Source organism: Pagrus major, chromosome 15 (assembly GCF_040436345.1).
Source record: "Pagrus major chromosome 15, Pma_NU_1.0".
Taxonomy (NCBI): domain Eukaryota; kingdom Metazoa; phylum Chordata; class Actinopteri; order Spariformes; family Sparidae; genus Pagrus; species Pagrus major.
Genome location: NC_133229.1, coordinates 6,179,226 through 6,206,758, shown reverse-complemented (window position 1 = coordinate 6,206,758; position 27,533 = coordinate 6,179,226). Strand labels below are relative to the sequence as shown.

General features: G+C 42.9%; 1 protein-coding gene across 3 annotated transcripts; it reads left to right on the top strand.

The window, feature by feature from the left end:
- pax2a (paired box 2a) lies at positions 1-27,533 on the top strand. 3 transcript variants are annotated; one of them, XM_073481926.1, is made up of 11 exons: positions 7-49; positions 1,364-1,532; positions 2,578-2,775; positions 6,209-6,294; positions 6,420-6,539; positions 14,674-14,849; positions 17,227-17,347; positions 25,699-25,804; positions 26,110-26,138; positions 27,072-27,221; positions 27,393-27,469. In XM_073481926.1, the coding sequence occupies exons 1-11, from the start codon at positions 7-9 to the stop codon at positions 27,467-27,469; spliced, it is 1,275 nt and encodes a 424-aa protein (XP_073338027.1). The 3 variants fall into 3 exon arrangements, with proteins under 3 accessions (XP_073338029.1, XP_073338027.1, XP_073338028.1); XM_073481928.1 differs by lacking the exon at positions 26,110-26,138 and having other exon boundaries at positions 1-49; positions 25,699-25,800; positions 27,135-27,221; XM_073481927.1 differs by lacking the exon at positions 26,110-26,138 and having other exon boundaries at positions 25,699-25,800; positions 27,135-27,221; positions 27,412-27,533.

Genomic DNA, 27,533 nt, shown 5'->3' with positions numbered 1-27,533 from the left:
TATCCCATGGATATTCACTGCAAAGCAGACCCCTTCTCGGCGATGCACCGTGAGTATACTGGATAAGTTTGTACAACAAACGTGTGTGTTGTGACTTTATTTACTGCACTAATTAAATCGAAGGTGTCTGCAAGAATTTACGCACACAAGGAGTTAGAAATTTAGAAATGTGTTCTTACTTTCTCATTTTAAGTCCATTAAGGCTCCAACATGTCACCAGACTATCTTTAATATTTTCAGAATCCCTTTTTCTCCTTAAAAACAATGGGAAAGTTTTGCCAAAAGGAGTCACGAATTTAAAAAAATAGATGTAGTTAGGTTAGTTTTAATAATAATAGTAATAATAAAGAAGAGAATAAGACGCAGACAGATGGCTGCTTAAAACTGGAACATTTCTGTGTTATTTTAAAGAGCACATGGTCACTGAGGAGTTTTGTTTTTATTTTTATTTTCTCTGGAGTTTTTTTCTGTAAAGCTTTATTGACACAGAAGTTAATCAAAATGACTAAATGTGGGCTGCTCTGAGTGACAAAACAGAAACACCCCAATTTAAATACAAAGCTTTTTATTGCCTGTGAAATGACTTAAGAGAAACAAGGGCAGGCTGTGTGTAAATTGATAGAAAGGTGTCACTTTATTTATTTTATTTATTTTTTTCACCTGCTCTCACTTTAGATTCAGGTGTTTCAAAATAAGATGAAGCGACTGTTTCATTTTCCTCGTGTTTTCCTCCATACGATATGGGTAAAGAAGACCCGGGCTGCGCGTAAATTATTTATTCCTCCTCATTCGCACCATCCGCGTTTGTAATATGAGTTATCAAAGCTCATTTTAATTATTTACAATAATTGTGCGAGGAAAATTAAACAGGTTGAAACGTAATATGCGCGACATGTGTTAGGCTGCGCTGGAGGAGATGCTCTTGGAAAATATTGCCTAAGCAGGCCAGAGAGAGAGGAGGGTTTTGTATTTATTTTAGGGTATTAAAACAGCTACTGAGGTGCGTTTATTTTTTATATTTAATGCTGATTATTTTATATTCTTGAAAGCAACACGATCACTTGAATTTTAGCCTCATTGCGCTTCAATTTTATCACGTTTTACCCAACGTGTGTTATTATTATGTCATTATTTTTTTTTAACTATTATTTAAAAATCAACTACAAATTTCGGATATCTCAGGATGCGTTCAGGGACTAAATTAGAATGTGTGTGTGCTTCTGTATATGGTGTAACCTTTAAGACTAAAATTAAAACGCACGAATCTCTCCAAGAAAAAACTAAAATTGAGTCCACGTGAAGAGAAGCCGTCCTCTGCAGGTATGTAATGTTATGCTCCCCTGTGCTGCTGTTGTATCCCACGCAGGGCACGGCGGTGTGAATCAGCTCGGCGGGGTGTTTGTGAACGGCAGACCCCTCCCGGACGTGGTGAGGCAGCGGATCGTGGAGCTGGCCCACCAGGGCGTCCGGCCCTGCGACATCTCCAGACAGCTACGGGTCAGTCACGGCTGTGTCAGCAAAATCCTCGGCAGGTAAAAGGAGGGGATCCACAACCGACAGAGCCCTGTGTGTGTCAAACATCAATCTTCTATAGCTCGTATATGCGCACCCAGCTCTATTTCAGCCCCAGTCATCGGTTATATAGGCAGGTCATTTTTTCTTTCTTTCTCTCTTTTTTTTTTTTTTTTTTTTTTTTTTGCTTGAACACAGCAGTTCTGCGTCCGAGATTTTCTATCCATCACCTGCAGCCTTGCGAGTGAGAAGCATCATAATCATGAAATAAATTTTTAGGGGGAGAGTTTACAGCTAAACATTAAGGATAAAAAATATACCAGAGGAATATGAGGCTGTGAAGAAAGTGTATAAAGTAGCATGAGGTCACTGAAAACTGACTTTTTAGAGAATATTACGCGAAGATTAAGAAAAATCCCGCATCTACAGCCACTACAAACTCACCTTAATCCAGGAGAAAAATACCATAAATACATACTTTACGTTCTTATATCCCCCCCACTGTAAAGTCTACTTTAAACCTGATAAATTAGCTCTACATCATTTTACTTCAGAGCACAAATGCTGTGAGATAGCTAATATTTTGAAATATATTTTTTTCAGCTATCAGAAGGCATTTCAGAGGTATTTCATTTCACACACACTGAATGTTTCTGTCACCAACATTTACCAATAGGTCATGGTGGCATGTCGTGCATGCTACTGTAAGCTCATGGAAACTGGAAATGAGGTCCAAACTATGTGCTTTTTACAGCTAAAACTGTCCTTTGTTCTGTCCGTCTCACTGCTTATATTGTGTGATTTTAATTACACTGCTTTTCGTTGAAAAATCCGCTCTGTTCACCTTCCAGCTGACACTCAATTAGGCCCATATAACTGCACACTTCCACACCAATTAATAGATTAAAGCCGCCATCATATTTGTAGGTTATTTTTTTTTTTTCGGTCGGCGGAGATTTTGTTTCCACACAGACGATTTTTTTTTAAGCCACATCAATCAGACAGAATTGTTGAATTAAAGGAGGGATCCATTCAGGAGCTATACTCACTCTGTCCCCCATGCAGGTACTATGAAACCGGCAGTATTAAACCCGGAGTAATTGGTGGCTCCAAACCAAAGGTTGCAACTCCGAAAGTGGTGGATAAAATTGCAGAATATAAGCGCCAGAATCCAACCATGTTCGCTTGGGAGATAAGGGACCGACTACTGGCTGAGGGCGTCTGCGACAACGACACCGTCCCCAGCGTCTCATCCATCAACAGGTAGGTGGAAATAAGAATTTGTTATTTGATTTTATTATTTTAAAAGGCATGCCGAATTCTTCCAAAGCTCGTAAATTCTTGCTAAAACACAGCTTTATTTAATTATCTAAATGTGTGCATACATGTAAGAGAAAATTAGGCAAACAATCAGAAAAAGGGATGTGCGTAACAGGGATACATCGTGCGTAAAAGCAATAAATCCGCTACCGAAAGGTATTTTATCTTCACATTCAGGTCTGAATATAGTCAGTCAAAGCCGAGCCCATATATCCGGGGTGGTCTCACAAGTGCAATTCAATCCCCTGTGCGGCCCTCCGCAACACAGCCAGCACGGGGGCTGCAGCCTGGGGCCACGAAGAATCACATCTGTCTCGATAAAAACCGATCAATACCGCGTAACCAGATCCAGAGGCAGAGGGAAATACCCAACAAAGTCGTTCAATACGCGGACCACACTGCGACAGAGGCGGCTGCAGCCTCTTTATTGCCAAGCAATTGCTCTGTTTTCCAACATCGAGGTGCATGTGGAGCGACAACACATCACACATTCAGGCGGGTAGTATGGTTCGTGTTTTAATCGCACATTATTATTATTATTAGCTTTATTGTGATATTTATAATTATTTTCCAGGTTAATCACAGTAGAAGGAAAATAAAACAGTCTTAAACTGCCGTCTAAAATACAGTTGATTTGTGGCTAAATGGACTATAAAAGAGTTTCTGTTCCACTGGAGCAGACACCCTATACCTTCACCTTTCAACATGAAGCGGGACAGCAGTGGACAAAGTGTCTTTAGACAGAGGACGCGGTGGAAAAAAAAAGAAAAAGTCCCAGTAGTGCATGTGTGCAAAGTGAAAAAAGCCCCATAGTGGCTGCGAGTGATGAACTTTGGTTAGGAGGCACTGTTCCAGAGAGCTGGTCATCGGCATTACATTTTAATGAGCTGAAGAGAGTCTCATAACACATCCAGCTAAATGTAGGAGATGGAAGATGAATTACTAAAAAAAAAGAGGAGAGAAATTTTAGAAAATCAGGCTGGTTTCAACAGGTCCTCTCTTTTTTATTTTTTATTTTATTTTACACATGTTGTTCCTAAAACCAAGGAAAATGTTTCCGAGCGAGAGTGGAGGTTTTATGTGTTACCATGAGAAAACTTTTCTGATATTGTGTTTTGTTTGAGTTGTGTGGAACAAGACGCTTAGGAGAAACTGTGTCCTTTTAAACTGTAAGCTGGCCTGCACATTAATAATTAACTTCAGACCTTGTTAAAATGCACAAACTGCTTTTTTTAGTCTTAAAGTATGACCTCACATATCACATTGTAACAAAACATAGGCTTTATTCCAAAAAATCTATTTCAGCATGAAAGAACAGTTCAGATATGTTTGTTTAACGGCGTAAAAAAACGTTTACTAAATCTAACCTTAACTCCAGAAATATGTCTCAATAATTTCCTCATTACACGCTGCTTTAAATGTTGTTTTTGTACGTTACTGTTGGTCTTAAGGGGAGGATTGGGAGAGATGTGGAGGAGGAAGAGAGTGAGGAAGGGGGAGAGAAAGAGACAGTGGACCCCTGGTGGTCTCTGTGGTTAAGGGCTGACCTCTGCTCTGTTGACTAAAGAGGATGTCCTGGCTTTAAACACATTTTTCCTGCATGAATTATTAAAGATTACACAGAGACTGGGTTGCACTTTGTTTTGTTGCCGCAGAGAGGAGTTTCCACCGGCTGCACCGTGCCCAGTGGCCACAGGCAGAGTCCTAAGCGGCTTTCAATCATATTGATCCACATTTTAATCTTTCTTTGGAGATATTTTTTTTTTACAACACCCAAACACCAAAGTCGTTAATTCACCCATCCAAATTGCTTATTCAATATCAACAACATAGACTTGAAACAAAGTCCTTGAATTTATGAGGCTCCCTCGAGTCATGAGGTCAGATAACTGTTGTGGTGAGATGTTAGAAATTCAAATAAAATATTGATGTGTGTTTTCTGGAGGAGGCTGCACAGCCTTTGTTGCCCCGCCTGAAGGAGAGAGTATGGAGGACACATGAGATAGTGAGGGGAATGAAAAGAGTCTGATGTACATTTTTGCCCCTGAGCAAGTTAACCCCGTCGATGCCTGATGTAGAATTGATAGCTCATTGCTTGGCGGCTGCATGCACACACGTGGACGTCGTTCGCCTCATCTGCAGTCTGTAAAAGTGTGTTTTTGTCACACCTCTCAGGCGAGAGGGCCTCCGTGTGGGATTTCTGTCAGTGCACAACGCTGCCTGTTATTCAATGATCTCACGTTCGTCTGTCAATCAAAAGATTACCATGGTCATGGTTTAATGTAATACGATCATGTCCCATAAGAGCTAAAGCTGAGCTTGTATAAATCCTACTGTACCTCTGGAAGAAGCACAAAAATCCTCAAATTTACAAATATAACATTATCTCTAAGGCCTCTCTTTTTTATCACCTTTTATTTTTTAATTAATTATTCTAAAGCGCAACACAGATTAAAACACATTGGATGTGGCAGTGGTCTCAGGTTGGACCAGTAAGACACTATTGCTTTCCTGTCACATATAATTTATAGATCACCATTTGCATTTGCGGTTCCTCGCTGCCATTCGTCGTCAACTTTTCTATCCGGGAGTCCCAATCAATAATAGGCTGTGATCCTCAGTGAGCCCGGAGGATTCCTGTGTGCTACACCGAGCAACAAAAAGACCGAAAAACTACAACAGACACCAGAGAGGAGACAGAGGAATAAAGAAATGAATCAGAAAGGAGATAGAGAAGGAAAGAAAGAGATGAGGGGGGGTTTGAAAGATAGACATTGTGCAAGTACAGTAAAAGAGAGAGCACATTGGACAGTGGAGTTGAAATGAGAAAAGGGGGATGAGGTTGGGGGGAGAGAGGAGTGAAAGATCAGGTTTGAGAGGTGGAGAGAGAAAGAGAGAGCGAGGAGAAAAGACGGAGTGTGGAGCAGGAGAGGGAGATTATTAGAGTTGGCCAGGTAGAGCCAGTGAAGCTGATCATTGAGGTGAATTGATGTGATTTCATGCTTTGTTTGCAAGATCATTCAGACCAAAGTGCAATGAAGACTTTCCCGCCACATCACATCTTACTGGTATGGGGACTTTATCATATTTCTAACCTCAGAATCCAGCTAGATTGAATCCACAATCTCAGGGGGCAGCCCCTATTCAGCCTCACACAGGAGCAGAGAGATTGCCCCTAAAGCCCCGAGATTGGCTATTTGTGACAGGGGCCCGAATATGAGGATACAAGCGGCCCAAACCGTGGAGCACTTGTACATGCACGGGCGTAAGTGGACCTGATGTGGCGTGTTTAAGTGTCCGGGGGCCCGGGTGCTGTGAAATCTCCATGCTCTGGAAGCAGTATTGATTGATCCGTGTCTGTTGTTCACTTTGCCAGGATTATCCGCACCAAAGTCCAGCAGCCATTCCACCCGTCCCCCGACGGATCTGTTACGCCACTCTCCACGCCGGGCCACACCATAGGTGAGTACGAGAGAGGGCCACACACAGATTACAACACAGTCAAATGAGCCAATCAGGGCTGCTGAAACTAGAAAGAAAACACCTCAACATGAACACACACACACTAACTCAGTTTTCTCCATCAGTGCCCAGCACAGCCTCACCCCCTGTGACCAGCGCCTCCAACGATCCCGTAGGATCCTACTCCATCAACGGCATTCTGGGTATCCCCCGCTCCAACGGCGAGAAGAGGAAACGAGACGATGGTAAGGGAGACACAAGATCCCTTTGTTTTCCATCCTCTTAATTCTCTCCATCACTCGTCTCCTACTTTCTTTTTTTTTTCTGTGTGTGTGAAGAAGATGGCGTTTATGACAGTGCTGCAGCCGAGTGTGTTTCTGTGTGCCGTCTCCAGTGACTTGTTATGTTGTATATCAGGCAGGGTGAATGTTGAGAGAGTGTTGCGATTCAATCAGCTTTTTGATGCCCTGCGTTTTACCATACGGCCACAGAGCTAGATCTCAATTTTATACCATGCTCAGATGTACTGTAGATATCCCATATAGCTGTCAAACAACCCTAATCCCTCTTGGCAAGGCATCAATGCTGCTGTTCCTTGCTTTTCTACAACGTAAGAAAGGGCAGAAAAAGAGGTTGATACTATCAGTCAGTAATTTAATATTCTAGATACATAAATAGATTTTTGACTGAATCTGTGCTGATAAAACATTTAATAATAAAGCGGGTTTTTTTTTTAAGTACTGTACTGGACTCTATACTACCAGGAGACTGGCATGAAAACAGACCTAGATATGCTCAAAGATTAAGTGGAAGCCTATGCGGTCCAAGCCAGAATTTCTCATTCAAGGCAAGAGAGTGGACACACACTGCCTGAGGGCTAATAGATTATCGGTTTTGCAAACAATTGGCTTTTTTAATGCCTATGAATTAACATGTCCCTGGTGGAGGCCTGAACAGGTGTAGGAACAGACCGGTGGAGGCAGGGAGGGGGCTGCGCGCACGTGTGTGTGCATGTGTGTGTGTGTGTGTGTGTGTATGTGTGTGTGTGTGTGTTTCTGTGTGTGTGTGCGCACGTGTGTGATCCTCTGGTGCTGCGTTTGAGCTGGCTGATGGTATGATTATGGTTGAAAATGATCTCAAAGAGCACTCATCAAAACAGGCCACTTCCTTCTTTTATGTTTCTGTCTCTTTAGTTCTCTGGAGTGGCAACCACTTGGATGGAAGGAAAATAGGACATTGTAAGTTGAAGTTAGACAACCTTCTCTTTTGCTTTGGTCAATCAGATGACCACACTTTCCTCTCAATTGTTGTTTTGTTTTTGTTTGTCTTTTTTTTTTTTTTTGCTCTTCCAGGGTTATGAGTTTGTGAGGGTGAGGCGGGGGGGAGATTTTTCCAATAAATAATCTCCCGAGAAATTAAAATAAATGAAGCTAAAGTGACTGTGGAAAATCCTATTTTCCATGTAATGGCATGCAGTTCAATATACAGTAATGCACAGTGCAGCTTATTTGGAATTGTCATCAGGCAAAGATTGCTGTGGATTTTATTGTATACTAAAAATACGTTTTTTTAAATAATTCTAAATTTGCTGTTTCCCCTTAATTTGTCCTGTTATGTCAAGCAGCTCTTGTTTTTGGTTATTCATGGTAATTTTAACGGTGGTAACAGCCCACATTTTTTAAATTAATTTGAAATTGTTCATATTTTACAAAACAGAAGCTATAGGGATGGTCTGAGCTCAGGAGGACCGTCTACCTGAGCTTAACAAGACTCACAGCAGAGTTACCTGCTTAAAGACAGACAAGTCATAAAATACATACATGAATAAGTAGATAAAGAGTTTTCATGTTGTTTAGAATATTCTACACATAACTCTCTGGACTCTGTTGCATGTGTGTGTAAACCCATCAGATTTTAAGCTTGAAAGCGTCACATGTTTGTGCCTTCACTGTGTTCATTTGACAACATCTTTAAAAAAAGCACTGTACAGTGTTCGTACTGCAGCAGTGGTGTGTGATCCTGGTAGTGGCTGAAGTCAGCGGTTGCCCTTTGAGGAAGAAAAAGGTCCCCATTACTGGAGGGCTGTAGAGATAATGTAGTGTGACACGCGTTATGTACACCGGGTCCCCGTCAGACGAGCTTCAGGGACATAGGTGCCATAAGAGCCATTAATCTGCCCTTGTCATGTGTTATTGCAAATTAAAAGTAGCATGTTACACTGGACGGCTTCGAGTGAAGACGGGAGGAGGAGAAAGAGACGGAGGAGCAGGGGAATGAGAGAAAAAAAAGTGGGTTTATGAGGGAAGAAGAGCTGGGCAAGGGTTGGTTTTAGGATTTGTGCATACACACCTATGCACGGGAATGTGTGCAATAAGTGTGTCTGTTTGTAACTCTCGTGGCTTCAGATGCTCCTCACACAGTGAACATAGTGACATTTAAAAGAATTTGCAATTCTGCAGAGAAAAGCTATTAATTCACAAATTAACATCTCCCCCCTCCCTCCCTCCTTCTATCTTGGATGTGCAAGCTATCGAAAAGACAAAAGAAATAGCCTTAAGGGGGGAAAAGAGAGAGTCTCAGCCCTATCTGTGGAGAGATTGGTTTGCATGTCTGCAAGCAGCGATACCAATTATGCCAGTGCTGGGAGAATGCGTCTCAATGCGCCCCTCCTTTGCCCCCCCCACCCCCCCCACCCCACCCCTCCTCCTCCTCCTCGTCCTCCTCCCACCACCATCACCACCACCACCACCACCCCACCCCGAATCTATCCATAGCCAGATTTATTTGTGTATCTCATTACAGGAAATGGAATGTTGTTCCTGCCAAATGCATTAATAGTGAAGTGGGGAAATTAGCCTGTTGTACAGCATGCTCTCACTCAGTCATTTAAACCTATGGTGGAAGTGGAAGCCAAGAGAAGGCAGAGAGGATTGGGTGACAACTGCTGTGTGATTGTCAAATGTGTATTACAGTGCAAGAAGTCCATGAAAAGTTCGGGGCCTTCCAGTCGATTTTGAGCTCATGTGAGATACATCTGCTCTAATTTCTTCTCTTTTTTGTTTTAAATTCAGTGTTTTCCGAGCTTTAGCACACAGTGACAGCTTCCCCTGACCCTGCTGCTGTTTGCAGTAAGGTTGATGTGACCTCAGTGTATTTTTCTCTCATCGCTGGCTCACCACGTCCTGGATGGAGCCCAGTGCAGCTCCAAGGGAGGACAGGCAGTTGGGAGCTATACAGTGATAAATTAGACGGAGAAAGCAAAGGTCATAACTTGTGATTGTAGCGTGGGTGTGGGATGAGTGTAGAAGAGCTGATGAGTGTGTGAGCGGGGGAGAAAAAAATATGGCCCAGCAGGTTTGTTCATTCATGACATAAAAAGGAACGAGCATACGCAGCAGCAGCAGCAGCAGCAGCAGCAGCCGGAGTCACATCAACCTTGTTCAATGGCAGAAGGAAAAATGAATACAGTCGCTGTTTTGATTTGATATTTGGACCTTTTGGAGATTGTCCGGTGTGTATCTTTTAACACACATGACCCATTTGTGGAGTTTGAATCAGTTAGTGTATGGATTTGAACCTGGGCCTACACTGGTTGGCTAGTCAAGCCAGTCCATGACAATGAGTCAATAGAGGATCACTTTAGAAAATAAATGCATCCAGAGCGAGACAGAAATAAATGGAATCATGAGCACTATGATGGCCCTGATGGGGTGTGTGTGAGAGAGAAAAGCCCAGGTCTGAGAGGGGCCACAGAGCGTAACATAGAGACAAGAAGCTGTTAGGGCCCCGACAGTAAAGGAGGACACAAAAGGGTCGACATTGCATTTCTCCCCCTCCTCCTCTTCTGCTCTATCTCCGTCGTTTTTCCTCTTCAACATTTAATTTCTCCTCTTATCGTCGCTCTCCTCTTCCCGAGTCCTGTGGGTTAACCATTTGCATTCAGCGACATGGCCGCACGAGACCCCACATATAGTTGTAAACAATATACAATGAGATCCGTCACAAAAATATAAGGAGAGGGAATTCACTCAATGGAGAGGAATCATGTCAGAGAAAAGTCAATTACGGGCAGCGATGCCGAGAATTAATGGAGCGATGCATTACTCAGCTTGAGGAGGGAGAAAAGGCAAGAGAAAAGATGGGATGCGTTAATTGCATTTCCACAAATACTCGCCACACATGCAGGGTGGCTAAAACGCTGAACGACAGACTGGTCCAGAGGAGGGGAGAGATGAAAGCAGAGGAGGACAAAGAAAAATAAGACATGGGAATGGAGTCATTCTGAAGAGAGAGAGAGGCTGTGCTGCAAAAATATCCTTCTTATAAAGTCATTTTTGTTGTAATTGAGTCTTAAATTACTTAATCTCTTAAAACAAATGGAAAAATTAATATTTAAAGTCATTTTCAATGCAAACAAAAGTGTTTTTAAGGTTTTTTTTTTACATAATGTTTCATTTTTCTTGTTTGCGGTGCAGCAATCCACTTTATTCTTCCTTGTTTAAAGACTTATACATAATATTAGTATTGAATACTCTGGCTGCACTTGCATATATGTATTTTATAAAATTGAATTTTTTTGCACAATTCCAAATAATTTTAACCCACAAACACACACCAAGAGCAGACCAGTATCTTGCTCAAGAGCACCACCAAACCACCAACCTCATGATTAAAGGCCAACTCGCTCTATTACTATCTACTCTTAATCAAACTGTTTCCAAATAATAATGCACTGTTTATTTATTTATTGTAAACTTTGTGCACTGGCCTATATCTGAGAATTTAAACTAAGGTAAATTAAATAACTTGAGTGCTTCAAAATATGATCGACACAGCCTCAGTGCTGGCAGCGATATCATATAAGCATCGCTGTGCCTGCTGACAGTCAGTACACTGGTCGGTGGTGCTAAATCGAATTAATAAAGCTCTTAAACACGCCACAACATAACAGGATCTTAACAGCCATGGCAGTGTTGCTGCCTCTCTCCCTCTCTCTCCCCCACCCCACCCACCTCTCTCCTTTCCGCTTCAGAGGTTTCATAAATATAGCTAGCTTACAGGGGAGGAGTGTTCACCCTCTGGGTATACCAGTTTGTTTGTGCGCTCTCTTTCTTTTTTTTTTTTTTCAAGCATAACTGCATTTTTAAAAACACCAACAAATGATCCACAATTTGCGATAGCATCATTTCGCCCATCAGCAGAGGACTCACAGCCGCTGATCTAGGAAAACCCCGTGCCATTGATTTACGCAGAGAGCCAGGCGGTGTGTAGGAATTCATTTGCCTTTCAAACAAGCCCCCACCTCCACTCTCCTCTGAGTTATCTTATCAGAGAAACAGGGGAGATGAAAGAGGGACATAAAGTGCCACCATGCCACCGCAGGACGTTAACATCCCCCTTAGAGACAAAGCAAAACAGAACAGCTTTTGATACCATTGTGGTCTGTTTCCCAGTAGCTGCTGTCATTGGTTAACTCTCTCTGTGTGTATGTGCACAAATGGCTGAAAGTGCATGAGTGTGAAAGGCCTACAGCAACTTTTAGATTATTTTATCAGTGTTGTTAGACAAGAAGTTGCAGTTTCATGTCTGTCGGTTGAGTTTGTCTTTGGACTTAAAATGTTTAAATACTTTACGTTTAAATACTTTTGGACACAACGAGGTCAACCGGTGCCTGTGTACTCAAGATGAACAAAGGAAGAATTTGCCAGAAAGCTCGTTGCTTTAGGGTTGACGTGTGAGTGTCACTGTTGGAGCGTCTTGTTTTTATCTTGGTTCGTCTCCTTACACTTTGGTGTTAAAACGAAGAGACGCAGTCAGCTGGTGCTGTGGGGGTGATAAGAGAATACCTGCTGAGACACCCAAAGGGGTTGAAGAAACACTGAGAAAATGAAACAAGCCAGTCAATGAGACACACACACACACACACACACATACACACAGGCGATCTGACAGTCGGGCTTCACACTCCACTTGACACGCTGACTGTCAAAGGATGAATCTGATTTATTGCAGCTATCTTATGATATATGTCAAACATGAACCTCTAATGGCGAATTCTGAAAATAAATGATTTACTACTATTTCTATATAAAGGCCAAATCAGTAATTCTTTGACTACATACATTTGATATATATTCACATACATAACTGTAGAGAGAGGAAAAAACTGTGTGTGAACAAAACGTCATTAAAAGTTCACACTTCAATTTTTAAACCATTACTAATGTAAACAAACATTTAAAGGAGCACTTTTGGAGAAGAAATTCAAACTTAGAGTTTTAGTATTTACAATAATACAAACTCAGAAATATTTATTTTTTCCATAACTAAATAAACAAGCTGTCCTCAGAGGAAAATAAGGTCCCAGAACACTGTTTGAAGCTAGAAAGGTGTGTCTTTAAAGGTGCATTATGTAGTTTTGGGGATCAGAAGAGAACAATCTTCACATTTTTTATGTCTTTTGTTTATATGTGGCGGACCCTGCCACCTTTCTAGTTTCAAACAGTGTTCTTGGGGCCTTATTTTCCTCTGAAAACAGTGGAAAAATAAATATTTCTGAGTTTGTATTATTACCTCATTAATATTGTAAATATTAAAATTCTGAGTTTGAATTGCTTCCTCAAAACCACATAGTGCCCCTTTAATTTTAGGATTTGATTTACATTTAGGTCACAGGAAAGTGCACCATATAGTATCCTGTGTCAGGTTCAGGAGGCCTGATTAAGCGTGTGAGGGGGTGCTGAGTATAAGCATGCTCCTCCATAGTGAATGACAAACAGTTGCTATTGATCGAGCTTGCCTCTTTTCTCAGACCAGCTGATACGAGGTAATTAATGACTCCATTTTCTTCTGTACCACAGACAACAATTGAGTTTCATACAGCAGCACTTAATGCTGCTCCACCAGCAGCAAAACCAAACCCTCCACCCAAGGGAGCTGGGGAAAAAAAGGAAAAGAAAGGAGCCTGGTGCTAAAATATTCGGTTAACGGATGGTGGGAAAAACACATGTGGCAGGAGAAAAAACTGATTCCTTTATAAATGTTACACAAAGCTAAAGTCAATATATTTTAGCAGCGAAACACACATACACACACCCTCCCATCTACGCACACTCATACCCAATTGCAGCCCTCTATTCCATTCTCTCCATGGATCTATTTCTTGGTGCGAGTCGGGTTCATCCTCTGGCCTCAGCCATTGAAAAAAGGTCAAGCAGCCGAGCAGAATGGCAATAACGCCCCTGAAATGGTACCATCAGTGGAACATGATTGATCAATTGAATTCCATAGCACAGAAAAATGTGGGATTAAGTAGAGTATTATACGCACAATGAGTTGAGGCATGATGTTCATTCCAAGTTCATTTCGCCTCCCTCCTCTGCTGGCGGATCAGGCAATCAATAGCGGCCTTGCATATCATATATCACCGCTGGCTCGCCCAGGAGAGAACATAATCTGCTGCAAATTTAGAATGACAGATTTGTATGGGAGCTAAAGCCCTCATCCGCTGTTGGCGGCGGGGTATAGGGAGGAAGGGAGGGCGGTGGGAGGCAAGGCAGTGGAGTGGAGGTTCCTTGGATGCTGGCTGGAGGTTTTAGCTGCAGATTTTTTTCGGTGTTCAGGACTTGATGAGCGGGCAGAGGGAGAGCTGCGGGCTCCCTGGCCGAGTTGATAGGGTCAGAGATCAGGAGAACGAGGGAAGCATAGGCTCATTTGTTTATATAGAGTGTGACCGAGTGAGGAAATGCATACGCTTGCCCTCGACGCCCCGTCCTCATTCGGCCCTGAGTGCCGTCCCCACTCCATTCTGTTTTCCAGAAGACAGGCAATATGTGGGGGATGGAGGGAGAGAAAGAGAGACAGAGGGAGAGAGAGGGAAGGGTAATATGTTCAGGAGGAAATAGTGCAGTTAAATAATGGCTCTCCATTTCCCGCTGGCAGAATGAGAGGCTCTGTATGTAATCGCCAGCCCTACTTTCTCCTCCTGAAACACACGCTCTCCCTTACAAGTATATATTTGCACTGAAGGTAATCCATCAATTACCATAGACCTATCACATGATGACCGTGCTGATGGTGGCCGCGAGGAGAGGCAGGGGGCTGCTGCTTGAGTGAGTGTATATGTGTGTGAGAGAGGAAGAGACAGTGAAAAACAGGAGAGGGAGATAAAACATGTTGGTGGCTCTCCCTGAATTTACTCCTGCTCCTCGTGCCATCACTCTCACACCCGTTGAGCTCCAAAAAATGCCTCCTCATGCTTATCTCACATTGTTAGAATAATAATATCAGGTAAAAAGACTGGAGCTATGCCCTGATGCAGAATGTTGTCACCCTCCCTCCCCCTTCTTCCTCCCCTTCTTCCTCGCCCTCTTTCTCTAGATGGCTCTGATGGCTCAGGCCCCGGCAGCGACTCTCAGGGCAGCGTGGAGAGTTTAAGGAAGCACCTGCGAGCAGACGCCTTCACCCAGCAGCAGCTGGAGGCCCTGGACCGTGTGTTTGAACGTCCTTCCTACCCTGATGTCTTCCCCACTTCAGAACACATCAAACCTGAACAGGTTGGCCAGAAAGATTTCTTTCACACCCTGATATTTAGAGCTCAAGCGTCTTTCTTCCTGTCTGTCCTTTAAAGGGATAATACGTAAAATTTCTGTCTAAAACAACTAGATCGTTGTTATATATTTTTCGAGTTATGTACATATATTATCCCAAATGTTTCCGACAATGTTCAAATCCAGAAAAAATGTACTCAAAGTAACGGTGCGTTCCCTTTAGTCGCCTGTCGCTATAACTTCCAGGAAAACACCACAATACATCGGATAGTAAGGGAGGAGCATAACGTGAATAAAACTTTAACTCGTCTGTGAACAATTCTGCCTGCAGATAGCTTTATTGTTGGCGATGATGGCTGTTTAAAATTGAAGACAATTATATCTTCCATGATCCAACACTACTTCACGATACATCAAGCTACTTTGGTTTTCATTGTTTTGATCGAGAGACAACCTACATATTGTGCCTTTAAGTTGTAGTTGTCAACAGTAAAATAATTTACATTGATTTGTAGCATCATATACTGAATTAACTGGTACATATCCTGACGCTGGTGACAAAAAGCTCTGTGCAACTTCTGCCTCGAAGCAACCTACAAGCCTACAGCCTATTACAGCGGATAACCTTTATTTACATTCATTAGACTGTTAAACAACAAGAGACTATTAATTTTTCCATTGGAACTCTATGTGGGTGCCCATGCAGCCTTAGCAGTGCCTAATTGAGTTCATTTTCATCTCTGCGCGATCACGGGGAATTACAGCGGCGATAAATCAGAGGGACAGCCCCTCAGCCTGCTATACGGCCCCTAATGCAGCTAATTACCAAAGTGATTTCTACGGCAAGATCAATACCAAAACGAATTGGAAATGACTTGCAATCACAAAGAGTGGAGGAGAAGGTATTAAAAAGGCGAGAAAAGGTGGAGGAGGGGGGAGAAAAACGGCATCAGAATGGTCCAGAAAAATCAGTTTTAATTTAATGTAATATTAATCAGGCCGCTTTCCACTCGTTCTGCGCGCCTCCTTTTTTTCTCCCTGTTTCCAACACCCCCTCCTTTTCTTAAACTGGTGAAAAGGTGGGATATTAGGCTATTAGGGGCTTGTCTGGTGTCTGCGTCAGGGCATTAAAAAGCCATTTTGAAGAGGCCAGGCTGAATAGGCCTCATCCCTCCCACACTTCTGGCAGCCATGTGGTCAGGTCATTCAGGCCCCTCTGTGCTTCGCCACTCGCCCTCCGCCCAGCCCTGCCCAGCCCTGCCCACAGCCCATCTGCATGACAAAATGGCTCTTGTGCTGCGGAGGCCCAGCGGAATAGAGAGGAACATCCAGCCTAGTGCCAGGGAACAGTTGTAAGCAGACAATTAGAGTTTATCTGGGATAGAGGCAGACAAGACTGGGGTCACCAGCTCGCCCCTGTGGGACCCCCTCGTCCCATTGAGACAAACAGATGCACACACGCACTCAGGTCCAAACAAAATGTGTGCGCACACACTTATCCTTTTAAAGAAGAAGAGTCGGGTCAGGAAGTGTCATCTCATTAACAAACAGGATTCATCACAGCTGCTAGAACAGTCTTCAGCTCAGATTAAAGAGAATAAATACTAAAGAGACAAGTTGGTGGTTGATCCTTACATGAAGTTTTCCAGTGCTGCATTTTTTTTAGTGAATGAGAAATTGTAAAACGTGCAAGATGGCTGCAGCTGCACCACTGGGAAGAAACGCAATGAAAACCTCCAACATAAAGCGACAAATACAAATAAAAGTATATTTATATTTATCGTTTTATTAACCCAGTTTTATGTGTTCATCCTTGAGGCAAAGCACAAAGGTTGATTTTGAGGTTGTACTCCCCTTTAAAAAACCACACCACATGTCTCTCTTGTAACAAAGCCCTGAATGTCTCCTCCCTTGACTGGTCACAGGGATGACTGCAGTGGAGCACAAAGAGCCAGCTGACACCCCGTCCTTTCACTCCTCTCCCAATCCCTCTCTCATCCCTCTCTCCCTTTCTGCCTTCTCCTCAGACAAGCCCTAATGCATGCATACATCATAGGTCTTGGTAAAGCATGGGGAGCGGGGACAGGACGGGTTGGTGAGGCAGAGGAGGGGGGCGCGGGTGTTTGGTGGTGCTCACAGGAAATATTCAGAAGGAAAGGATCACAGAGAGCTTCCTCAGATCCACCAGGGGTTTCCTTCAGACATATTTCATGTATTATCTTCTGAACTGGGAAGCCTGCTCTCATTCTTTGCACCCAAAGTGAGCTCACAGGCAGCGCATGAGAGATACTAACCAGATCATGACACAATCTGGTGGAATGTGAAATTATTTTTTACTACTCCACTGACACATTTTCTGCATTTGCTGTGTATTTGTCTGCAGGCGAATGAGTACTCGCTCCCATCCCTGAACCCCGGCCTGGAAGACGTGAAGCCGAGCCTGTCCAGCAGCGCCAGCTCCGACCTCGCCTCCAGCGTCTCCCAGAGCTACTCTGTTGTGACAGGTACAATCTGACTCACGCTAGATTGATCCCTAAAAAGAATACACACAGCTGCAGCAGGTCGAGAGACATCTGCAGCGAGGTGGTCAAACACAAACACAGTGTGTTAACTCTGCTCCTGCTACTGCGCGTTTTCATATTGATTCATGGCATCTTCCCAACTGTCCTCTAAAAGTTTATAATAAAACCAGGCATATAATCACTCATGATTATAACTTTTACTGTATTCCTTTTTTACAAATTCTCCTTTGCTGCCCCTCAGTAGCTGACTGAATCTGTTGAACTGTTTTCTAAGTTTTACTCATTCCTTATCCACCTGATTAGGGCTGCAACTAACCATTATTTTCATTGTTGATTAATCTATTAGTTGTTTGGTATATAAAATGTCAGAAATTGTCTATATATGTCCAAGATAGCATCCTCAAGCCTTATTTTGTCCACATCCCACAGACATTCAATTTATTTTCGTAGAGTGGTAAAGAAACCCAGAAAATATTCAGATTTTAGAGGCTGGAATCGCAGAATGTTGAGTTTTCCTTTCAAAAATCAATTTTCAAAAAAGTTGGCAATTAATTTAATCGTTGAAAACTAATCAATTAACCATTGCAGCACTACTCTAATCATTTTAATTCAGTTCCATAATCAACAGAGGCCACATCTTCAGACTATTGCAGCTGGTAAAGGAGCTTTTATAGTAGACAATAATGCATCTGAACTCGCTGAAAATACACTTCCTGCTGTCCTTTAACACTTTGATTACACTTAACTTCACTTAATAATGCTAACTGAAACACTGATAATCAGCAAGTTGTTTGTAGCGTGACTTTCCTGGTGGATTAAAGTATTAAAATCCAAAACTCTGCAGATTTTGATAGACTTTTTCATCTATTTTCTCTTTTTGACTATTTTGACTAAGTACTGGGGGGAAAAACATCTTGAAATTGCATCATTATTGACTCGCAAAGATTTCTCTGCCACTATGATAACTTCTTATCACCAAATGACAAAAACAAACCTCTTTCGAGACACTTTTCGAGGTGTTTATTTCTGACGGATGGAGCGAGGCCATATATCATCTGAGCCCATTAAATCCTACAGGCCTTTCACACGCTGCTCCTAACTGGCTATTGTGTTAGCCTGGATTGGCCCGCTAACAGATTGACTGGGAGCACTTCTCATAAGAGACAGCTGCTGTTCTCGCCGCGACACGACGTTGTCATCAAAGGCTATGATAGCCTGTTGATTGACAGTGGCTGGAATGGCAACCGTGGCTGGCTGGCTGCCTCATACTGCGGAGACGGAGAGAGAGACCCAGAAACAGATGAGACAATGAAAGTAACACTGAAATTACAGGGTTTTATTCCAACCTATGAGCATGCTGCTGTTTTCAATAGCAACTTCCAGTGAGAGCCAACAGGTAATGGCAGGTGCGGTGTATTGAATATCTTGTAGTATTAACTATCTGTATCATATAACGCACATCAACCCGCCCTGTGTTGCACTATGGCTTCTTTTGCTCTGCTGTCGAGGTTGATGGCCGCCTGCTTAATTGAAATATTGTTTCAATGTGGCTGCTGAGGCTCTTTCCCAGGAGAGGTTAGGTTTACTGACGGCCACACTGACTGGAGAATAATATACCAGCCTTTTAATAAAACACCGATAATTATGCAGTGTGCATCAAAGTCAATGAGTCTACTGTGTGTGTGCGTGTGTGAGAGAGAGTAAGGAGGAGGACAGCATGATTGAAAACTGCAGTGGCCCTTCTCAAATGATCCCTGTAGTCCAGCCCCGGACCCAGGCATAGACAGAGCTATGGGAAAAGAAAGACCCCTTTTTTATTCCTGAATATGTGGGAGGTAGATTTGCCCCAGAAAGTTGGGCCTCAGGAGAAGAAAGGTGTGTTTTTGTCCTTTTTTTTCTTTTACGCTGGGCTCCTCCTATGAAAGCGGTCTCGCTCTGGGGAGCACACTCATAGCAGGTGGCCTTCAAGCCACCTGGGGGCCTGGGGGGCCTCCTAAAGCGATGCATGTGAGGGCCACGGTTTGCATAATGAGGAGGCGCACAAAGCAAACTTTTCTTAAATATGACAACATACTTTAGCACTTTGTAAGTAATAAAAACTGTGAGTATTTTGAGCACCGAATCAACTCAGAAGTAATATCCAGTAAACTTTTATTATTTAATTTTAACGACTATGCAAAGTAATGCATGAAGCGTTTGATTGGGTGTAGCTTGTCAGTGCAAAATATTATTTTTTCTGCCATTAGCAAGACCCTGTAAATAGGAATGTATGCCAAGGCTGAAAAATGCTAAATTACCTTCCTCATTTAGGCCGGGATCCAATTATCAATAAATTACGCTCTCATACTGGATGGAGCCACGAGATTATATTCACTCCTTAAATGTTTTCTGCTCCCAATTAAAATTCATACAGTTATTGATCTTGTTGATTTTTATGTCCTGGAATTTGCATAATCTATTAAAGATGAATGATTAATGAAGTGCTCAGTTTTGCGTTCCAAGGGCGCTATAGCGAAAGCAATGTCGGCCATCTTTTGTGTCCTCTGTTTACCCTGATGTGTGAAAGAGACGGTTACCTAGGAAGGAGGGCGGCAGCCAAATCACAGAGAGAGAATTAGGGCACTGAAACGCACCGCTGGGATTTAGTAAGACGCACCAATCATTTACAAAATGGTTTCCCTTCCTTCACCATGACTGTCTTTAGATTCTCTGTGAAAGAATGTTACCATCTTTTGAAGAAAGTCTAAATTTGTCAATACATAACAAATCTAGCCTCTTGCTAATTCTGGTGAGTAGATTATATGAAGCACTGTCTGATTGGGTGAAAAGTAGGGTTTATTTCTGGTGTGAACAAGCTGTGCAGAAGCTGTTGTATGTGTAGATGAACACTGTGATCTGCTCAGTACAATCAATGGAGAGAACAGCATGTCCTGAATAACCCCTGGTTGCTGGTGTCTGCACAGTTTTCTATTGAAACCTGATCAGAGTAAGCAACATGCAGTGTCCGGCAGATTTTAAGGTTTTCTAACCTTGACACAAGCTTTTTATGTGGAACAAATGATAGTATAATATTGTAGCTATTTATCAGTAGTTAAATAGCGTTACGCCCAACGAGAGCGCTGAAGTCTCTGTGCAGGCTGCGCTTGATAATCACTCTCACCAGAGTCTGTAGGGAGACTGGGTGTAAATGGGCACCCCTCTGACCTACTACAACTGTAGCAGATGTGAAAATCCATCTTTCTTTATATATCTCTACCTTCTTACCTATATCCCTCTCAAATGAGTGAGAAAAGAGAGCAGAAGTGGGGGAAAAAACACAGATTATTTTCATCCGAAATGTACACCACACTCTGAGCCCAGTTTATGACTGGGCAGTGCCAGCTTCTCTCTGCTGGGTGGCAAACAACAAGCAGCCACCTAACCTGCCGTGCCTGGTGTGTGGCCTGGTGACAAACGGCTTGTCTCAGCTCGGTTAATGCCCGCAGCCCAGAGCTCGGAAATGAATGTTTATATCACCCCCCACAATAGGACACTAACCTTTGAGCACACATCAGATAATGAATGACTTTAAACCTGTGGATGGGGAATTTGAGCTATTTGGCCCTGCAAATATTTTTACTCACTCACAATGGGATGTAGCTTTCGACAATTTGTTCCTTTCTGGTGTAAACAGTTATAAAATGACCACTTTTACAATGCAGAAGACTGAAGAGCAGAGGTTTAACTGGCCCAGCCTGATGGAAGATGGAAGTTTTGCTCTGATCTGTCGGAAATGAAAAAGTTCTCTGAAGATTGAACGTCAGCCTTTGAAAACAACAATAAATGGTCTGCGCACCAAGTTCCTCGGTGTACATTTAAAAATGAAATGCTCACTTGAGAGAAGGCTGTTGCAGCTATATTTGGACGCATCGCTCCGAGGGCTGTTGTAGGTTCTTAACAGTTCATTTCTATGGTTGATGGGGTCTGCAGACGTGGCATCAGTGGTGGAGCGCAGACAGATGTTGGAGAACTCTATAGCGTCTCCACTCTCTCAGAGATGTGTTTGCTGGGGAGAAGAGTCCCCGAGGACCCTGAGTTTATCTTCCATCTCCATCATCAGGGCCTGTGATTTGACAGGCTCCCTTTACCCGGGCTCTGCCTCGTCTCCAGGACAATAAGCAACACCATGTCTGATTAGTTTCAGAGTTCAGTGGTCTTGAACGCAGCGTTTGTATCGGTTGTTGTTGCGTCGTAACCCCTGTCTGTTTGACAACGGTTGCTCAGGCGCTGAGAAAACAGAAGCCTACAGTAGTACGCAGGAAGTCTTGGATACAGTGTGAACACCCTCAGTCTCATCCTGAAGTTCAGGTTAACGTGCAATAGGTTAGTGTCACCCTGCTAAACAATGTAAAGTCCTTCTGATCAACAATAATACTCTACCAGCATGAGCAAGGTTCACTTAAACACAGACTTCTTTCGGCCACAATAGTCTCTCAATCAAAACAAAACAAAAGAGATAAGTAGCAGTGAATCATGGGAATTGTAGTATTCATTCTTTAAAAAAAACATTGTCGATGAAAATCTATCCATGTGACTGAGGCAGAAATGTTCATGGACGTGTGGAAATGAAACGCATCGTCACCTTGAGTAAAATTATGGATTTCTCTGATGTTGATCATTGTCAGAAACATTCAGGATAATGTTATATATTGCATCTTGAACAAGAAATCTGGTAAACACTCAGTCTGATTTTTTTTATTCCTGGCACACACTGGAACTTGTAGTGACTTTTCTTCCATAAGTTTTTTTATGGTTTATACTTGCTGTGGTCGTGAAAGTGGGTTAAAAATGGTAATGGCGCTGATAAAGGCAGATGTTGAATATGGTGGGGCTGCAACAAACAATCATTTTTCTTGTAAAAATTTGTAAAAATGGTGAAAAATGTCGATCAGTGTTACCCAAAGCCTAAGATGACGTCGTCAGATGTCTTGTTTTGTCCACAGCCCAAAGATATTCAGTTTACTGTCAAAGAATCAGAAAACACTCACATTTAAGAAGATATCAGATCATTTTGACTTTTCTTTCACTGAAAAATGACTCAAACTGGATACACGACTATCACAATAGTTGGAGCTCTAGAATATAGCAGTTTTGCAGTGTTTCTAACCCCCTCGCTTCATCTGCTGTACTGTCTTTTATCAATGAGTGCCTCTTTTCTCTGGGTTGGAGGGTGGTTGTTATGCTCTAAAATCAAACTCATGCTAACTAGACTTTTGAAAGCTGTTTTAACTTTAAAGACTACATGTTCGATTTAATTAATTGAAGAACGGAACTGAGCGCCAGTCATTTGCACTCATTCCTACAGTCGGACCCTGCTTCCACTAAATTTATGACATACTTGTGCGGTGCATGTGACAAACTTTCAGTCGGTCCAATTAAATGCAGAGCCCACTCGTTAGAATATTCCTGTTCACGCCAGAGATTCATGTCAACCATCTTTTTAATGATTTGATCATAAGTTAAAAACTCGCATTGTTAAAAATTGTGTCGTTCCCTCCGTGACAGCGGTATTTGTCTCAATAAGATGAAAGTAGTCGGTGTAATTGCAGTACCTCTGTCTAAATCCACATTTACAGCTGTCACAAAGACAAAGAGATTTGGAGAACCTGCTTTTATGGGAAAGCAGTCAGTTAGGTTGCCTGATTCCCTGGCTGACAGGGTTGCAACCCCCTTCCATAGAACAGACCTTATCTTAATGAGGAATCGCAACACACAGTCCTGTTGTAAAATAACAATGATGAGGGAAGCAGCTAATGAGGCTATCATGGTGTCGGGAAAGAGCCATCTCTCCCCACAGGCCCCAGCGAACAGAGCAGCCTCTGCGGCAGACGTGGAGAGGCCGGAGACAGAGCTCACATTGATTGCATAGGTTCAAGAGGCAGAGCCGGTTGAAATGAAAGATGCCAAGACTCATCAGCCAAATTAGATCAAAGTGTGGAGTTTTGAACTGTCTGCGAGCCGATTGTTTGCTTTATTTGCGGGAGTGATTTTGTTGTGAGAAAGCAGCCGTGAGATTATGTTGTTTGTTTTCCCAAAACCTTGGGGAAATTTTTTACGCATTTGAGCTTGATTGATCAGGCGCGATGTGTTGTTGCAACATTTCACTGGTGTATGTTTCCACTTAGTTGAGTGAATTACTGCTGGGTGCATATGAGATTATTATTATGAGCTATGTAAATGAACGAATCAACTTCTAAAGACTGCTTATCAATTCAGAATTCATACAAAACGTCTGGCTTTGAGTCGGCAAAAGATAGGAAGTTAGTGTGTGGTAGCGATCTCACTTCTCGGAGCGTTCCTCAATTCATACCACGGATCTGTTCAGGATTTGGAGTCCAGTCTCTGTTTGATTTATTGCCCTGTGGTAGTGTTCGGCTGCGTGCATGACAAAGCTAAAAACTTCTCTTTGATTTGTTTTGCTTCCATACTGTAGTTTCCCTTATGGTTATTCGGACATTTAGAAGGCTTTAAATCCATCCCACCATACATCTGAGTGACTGAAGTGATTGTATGTACAGTACGTGTGGAGTTGCATGACTACATCATATCGAGTTCTTTTCTTTTTCTTTTTTTTCCCACCTGGCAGACTCTCACCCATCATATCCATCCTCCATGTGTGTAAAGCGAGAGCCCCATGAGGCATCCTTTGCCCCCTTCACCCCCTCCTCTGTTGGGGACTCTGCTCTAGCTGACATCTTGCCCCACCAGTCCAGCCTCTCTGTAGATGCCTCTACTCCCAGCTACCCTGCCCATGCCCATGGCCCCTGCTACAGCCAGTATGCCAGCCAGCCCTTTATAGCAGGTACAACTTTGCCCATAAGGCCACGTAACCAGATCAAAAATCCAATCACGCTCACTCTGTTCAAGTTGATTTACCTCTGTGTTCACTTTTAATCATTTTAAATTCAAAGCGTCCACTTCTTAAGTTGCAAATCCTGCACTCCCATCAGGCTTTGTGTCCCTGCTGTTATGTATACAGGAGCATATACAGCAGGGGACTGTTTGCCCCTCATTAACAGCGACTTGTCTCTCCCCCTTTTCACCCGGCTTTCACCAGCTTTGAACCCTTGCTCATCTCTCAGGTTAACAAAAGGCCTTCAGGTCCTTCCAGCCTCGTGACAGCTAGGCCCAAGGTCTGAGAGGGGGAGGGGGTGGGCAGAGGCAGAGGCAGAGACATAAGGCTGATGCCGGGGCCTGCTTTGGACCCATACCTCCTTGTCCTGTGTGCCCCCTTCACCCAGCCAGGCCCGATACTGTCACTGTTAATTACAGGACTGAATGTGGAGTGGAGAACAGAGAGCTCTTGATGCTAATGTCAGTTTTAAAGCTGCTTATTATGTTGATATAATAATGCTGCAGCAGTTGTTGTCTCTGATTAGATCAATTTAAAAAATGCATTTCCAAGTGGTATGATTGTTGGCACCGCTGTCGCGAAGACAAGCGGATTGCTTTCTGTTTTCCTCAGAGTAGCAACTTCAAACAACACAGAACAAAACCTGAGTTCATTCATTCATTTAGTTGATAATGGAGATGTGAAAACAGACCGAAATGGTGCCAAGCTGCCAGCCTGGCTGAATCGCCATTCAGCCTTCACTTTCCCGGGAGATTTCATACCCGATGGCAGACGAAATAGCAGAGTGAAAGCAAGGTTTATACGAAACCAATTAAATGCCAATGGTGTCATTCTTCTATAGCCTTTGTTGTGCTATCAACCTTTAATTCATAAGGATATTTTAAAGCAAAAACGTATCTATCACCTGTCTTTCACCCATGATTTAAGATAAACAGATAGACAACATGCAACTTCATGAAACATGCTGCAACATTTTACATTTTTATGGTCATTTTTAGTCTTTTGAAAATAGTTTTCTTTAGATTTTTGCAAAAAGATCTTGCATCCTGTAAGAAAATAAAAAATCTGAAGCATTGTGAGTGAACGTGGCATTTCTTGTCATTCTCACTGACTGTATGCATCACTTCACTGTGGTGATTTTAGTGTGTTCCCTGTTTATGACATATCATAATTGCAGCATTTACGGTGCAGGGGAGGAAAATACAAAAGCACAATGACACTTTTACTACAATGATAAACATCCACTGCGTAAAGTTTAACAAAAAGGCCTTTATTCAGTCATACTGATGATGATTTCTATATGTTTCTATACGTAATGAAATATGATACCGCCCACGCCTCACGTTTTTTATCAACACAATGAGGAAATGTTGAAATGTAGTCATTTATCTTTTCTGTGTTGGAACATCCTTGTAAGACTTTCCCTCCTGTGTGCCTGCAGGTCGAGACATGGCCAGCACCACCTTACCTGGCTACCCGCCTCATGTGCCCCCCACAGGACAAGGCAGCTACCCCACCTCCACACTCGCTGGAATGGTTCCTGGTAGGTGACTCCCTTTTTTAAGATGCCATTAATTTTACTTTCACAGGCTGTATTTTCACTAGATAGTCCCCTTCAGTTGATCTTCTTTGAAGAAGTTGCGCTAAACAAGTGGTGATGCTTTTCGTGTGACTCACTCAATATTGAGAGACTCAAGAATCCTTAAAGCGTTGCTCCTGACCCATAGGATTGAAAGCAAGCTTGTTATAGCTTTGTTAGACTGCGGTTAGCTTGTGGTTAGCGCGTGCAGACGAGGACATTAGATGAACTCGATAGGCGATCACCACAATCAGTGGCCGTGAGATAGGACAGTTCCTCTCAGTTACACTCCAGCTCCCAGCGCTCATTACCCTCGCCGTGTCCACACAGCGCACTCTCACCAGCCCCGTCGATAAACACTGCTTTTGCGCCTCTCCTCGCCTCCCCGGACACCCAGGGCTGCAGAGCGTATCTCTTTCCCCTCTACTTAACCTGCAGTTCAGGTTCACAGCAAACAGTTAAGGGTCAAAACACAGAGGCGTGGAGGGCCTGTAAATATTTAAATCACTATCTCTCTCAGGGATGAGCTCGAGTTACACGACCAGCAGTGAGGATGCTATAGCTGCCAGCGTGTGTAGATCTCTCCTCCAAACAACTGAAAACACAATTCCCTTTATTGCTCGGAGACATGTACCTTTCACACTGACCAATAATCAAAGCAGGCATGCAGTATTTACAAGTGAGCTCAGTGTGCATGAAGGCAACATTTTAAGACCGGCAAGCTGATGTCTCAAATTAAGAAAATCACTTTATCGGACGGGAGAGTGTGCATAGATAAACTCACCAGAACACAAGCACACAAGCACAGCCACCTCCATAATCCAGAGATTGTAGTGGTTTTTTTTCATCTGCTGGTGAATGACTTAGATTTAGTGACTGGCCCCAAACACTGTTAAAGCAAAGGCCATTCTTCAGCAGCTTCATATAAAACCCAGCCTTTATAGTCTCGTAAAAGAAGGAAACCTGTGGACCCACAGCATCGCTCTCTGACATCCCCTCAGCCTCCCGTCCTCTCCTCCACGACCTGCACAGGGAGGACAAAGAGCGAACGAGCATCTGGGAGAACCTATTAAGGAGTTTTGAAGCGAAGCATCATCGCTTAAAAGCAGGACAATATAGCAGTTAAGGAGAGAATAGAGGAAATCCTAAAGACTAACAGAGGATTAATAAAACAATCTATTCTCCTGAAGAGACTGTGGAGACACAAGACAGAACAGCTTGATATTTTTCAAAAGCTGTCTGTCATTTCACTTTGGTAGCACTTTGCTCATGTTTGTTTTTGTTGATTTGTTCACCAGGAGGGGACTTTTCTGGAAACCCGTACTCTCATCCACAATACACCACTTACAACGAAGCATGGCGGTTCAGCAATCCAGCATTACTAAGTAAGCAACTCTCTCTTAAAACTGTCAAACATACTGTTACCTGAATGAACTTTAACCTCACCTAGACATGTTCTGAAAATAAAATGATAAATAATCTCAAGGCTCCATCTGTGTTTTGCACGATGTTTGACCTCGTGGTTTCCAACAACTCGCTCTTCTGTTAACTTTCAGGTTCCCCTTATTATTATAGTGCCGCATCCCGTGGCTCCGCACCTCCCACTGCTGCCACTGCCTACGACCGCCACTAGTTACCATGGAGACCAGCTCAAACTGCAGGGCCATGGCTTCGGCCTCCATATTGTCCCCGTCTGA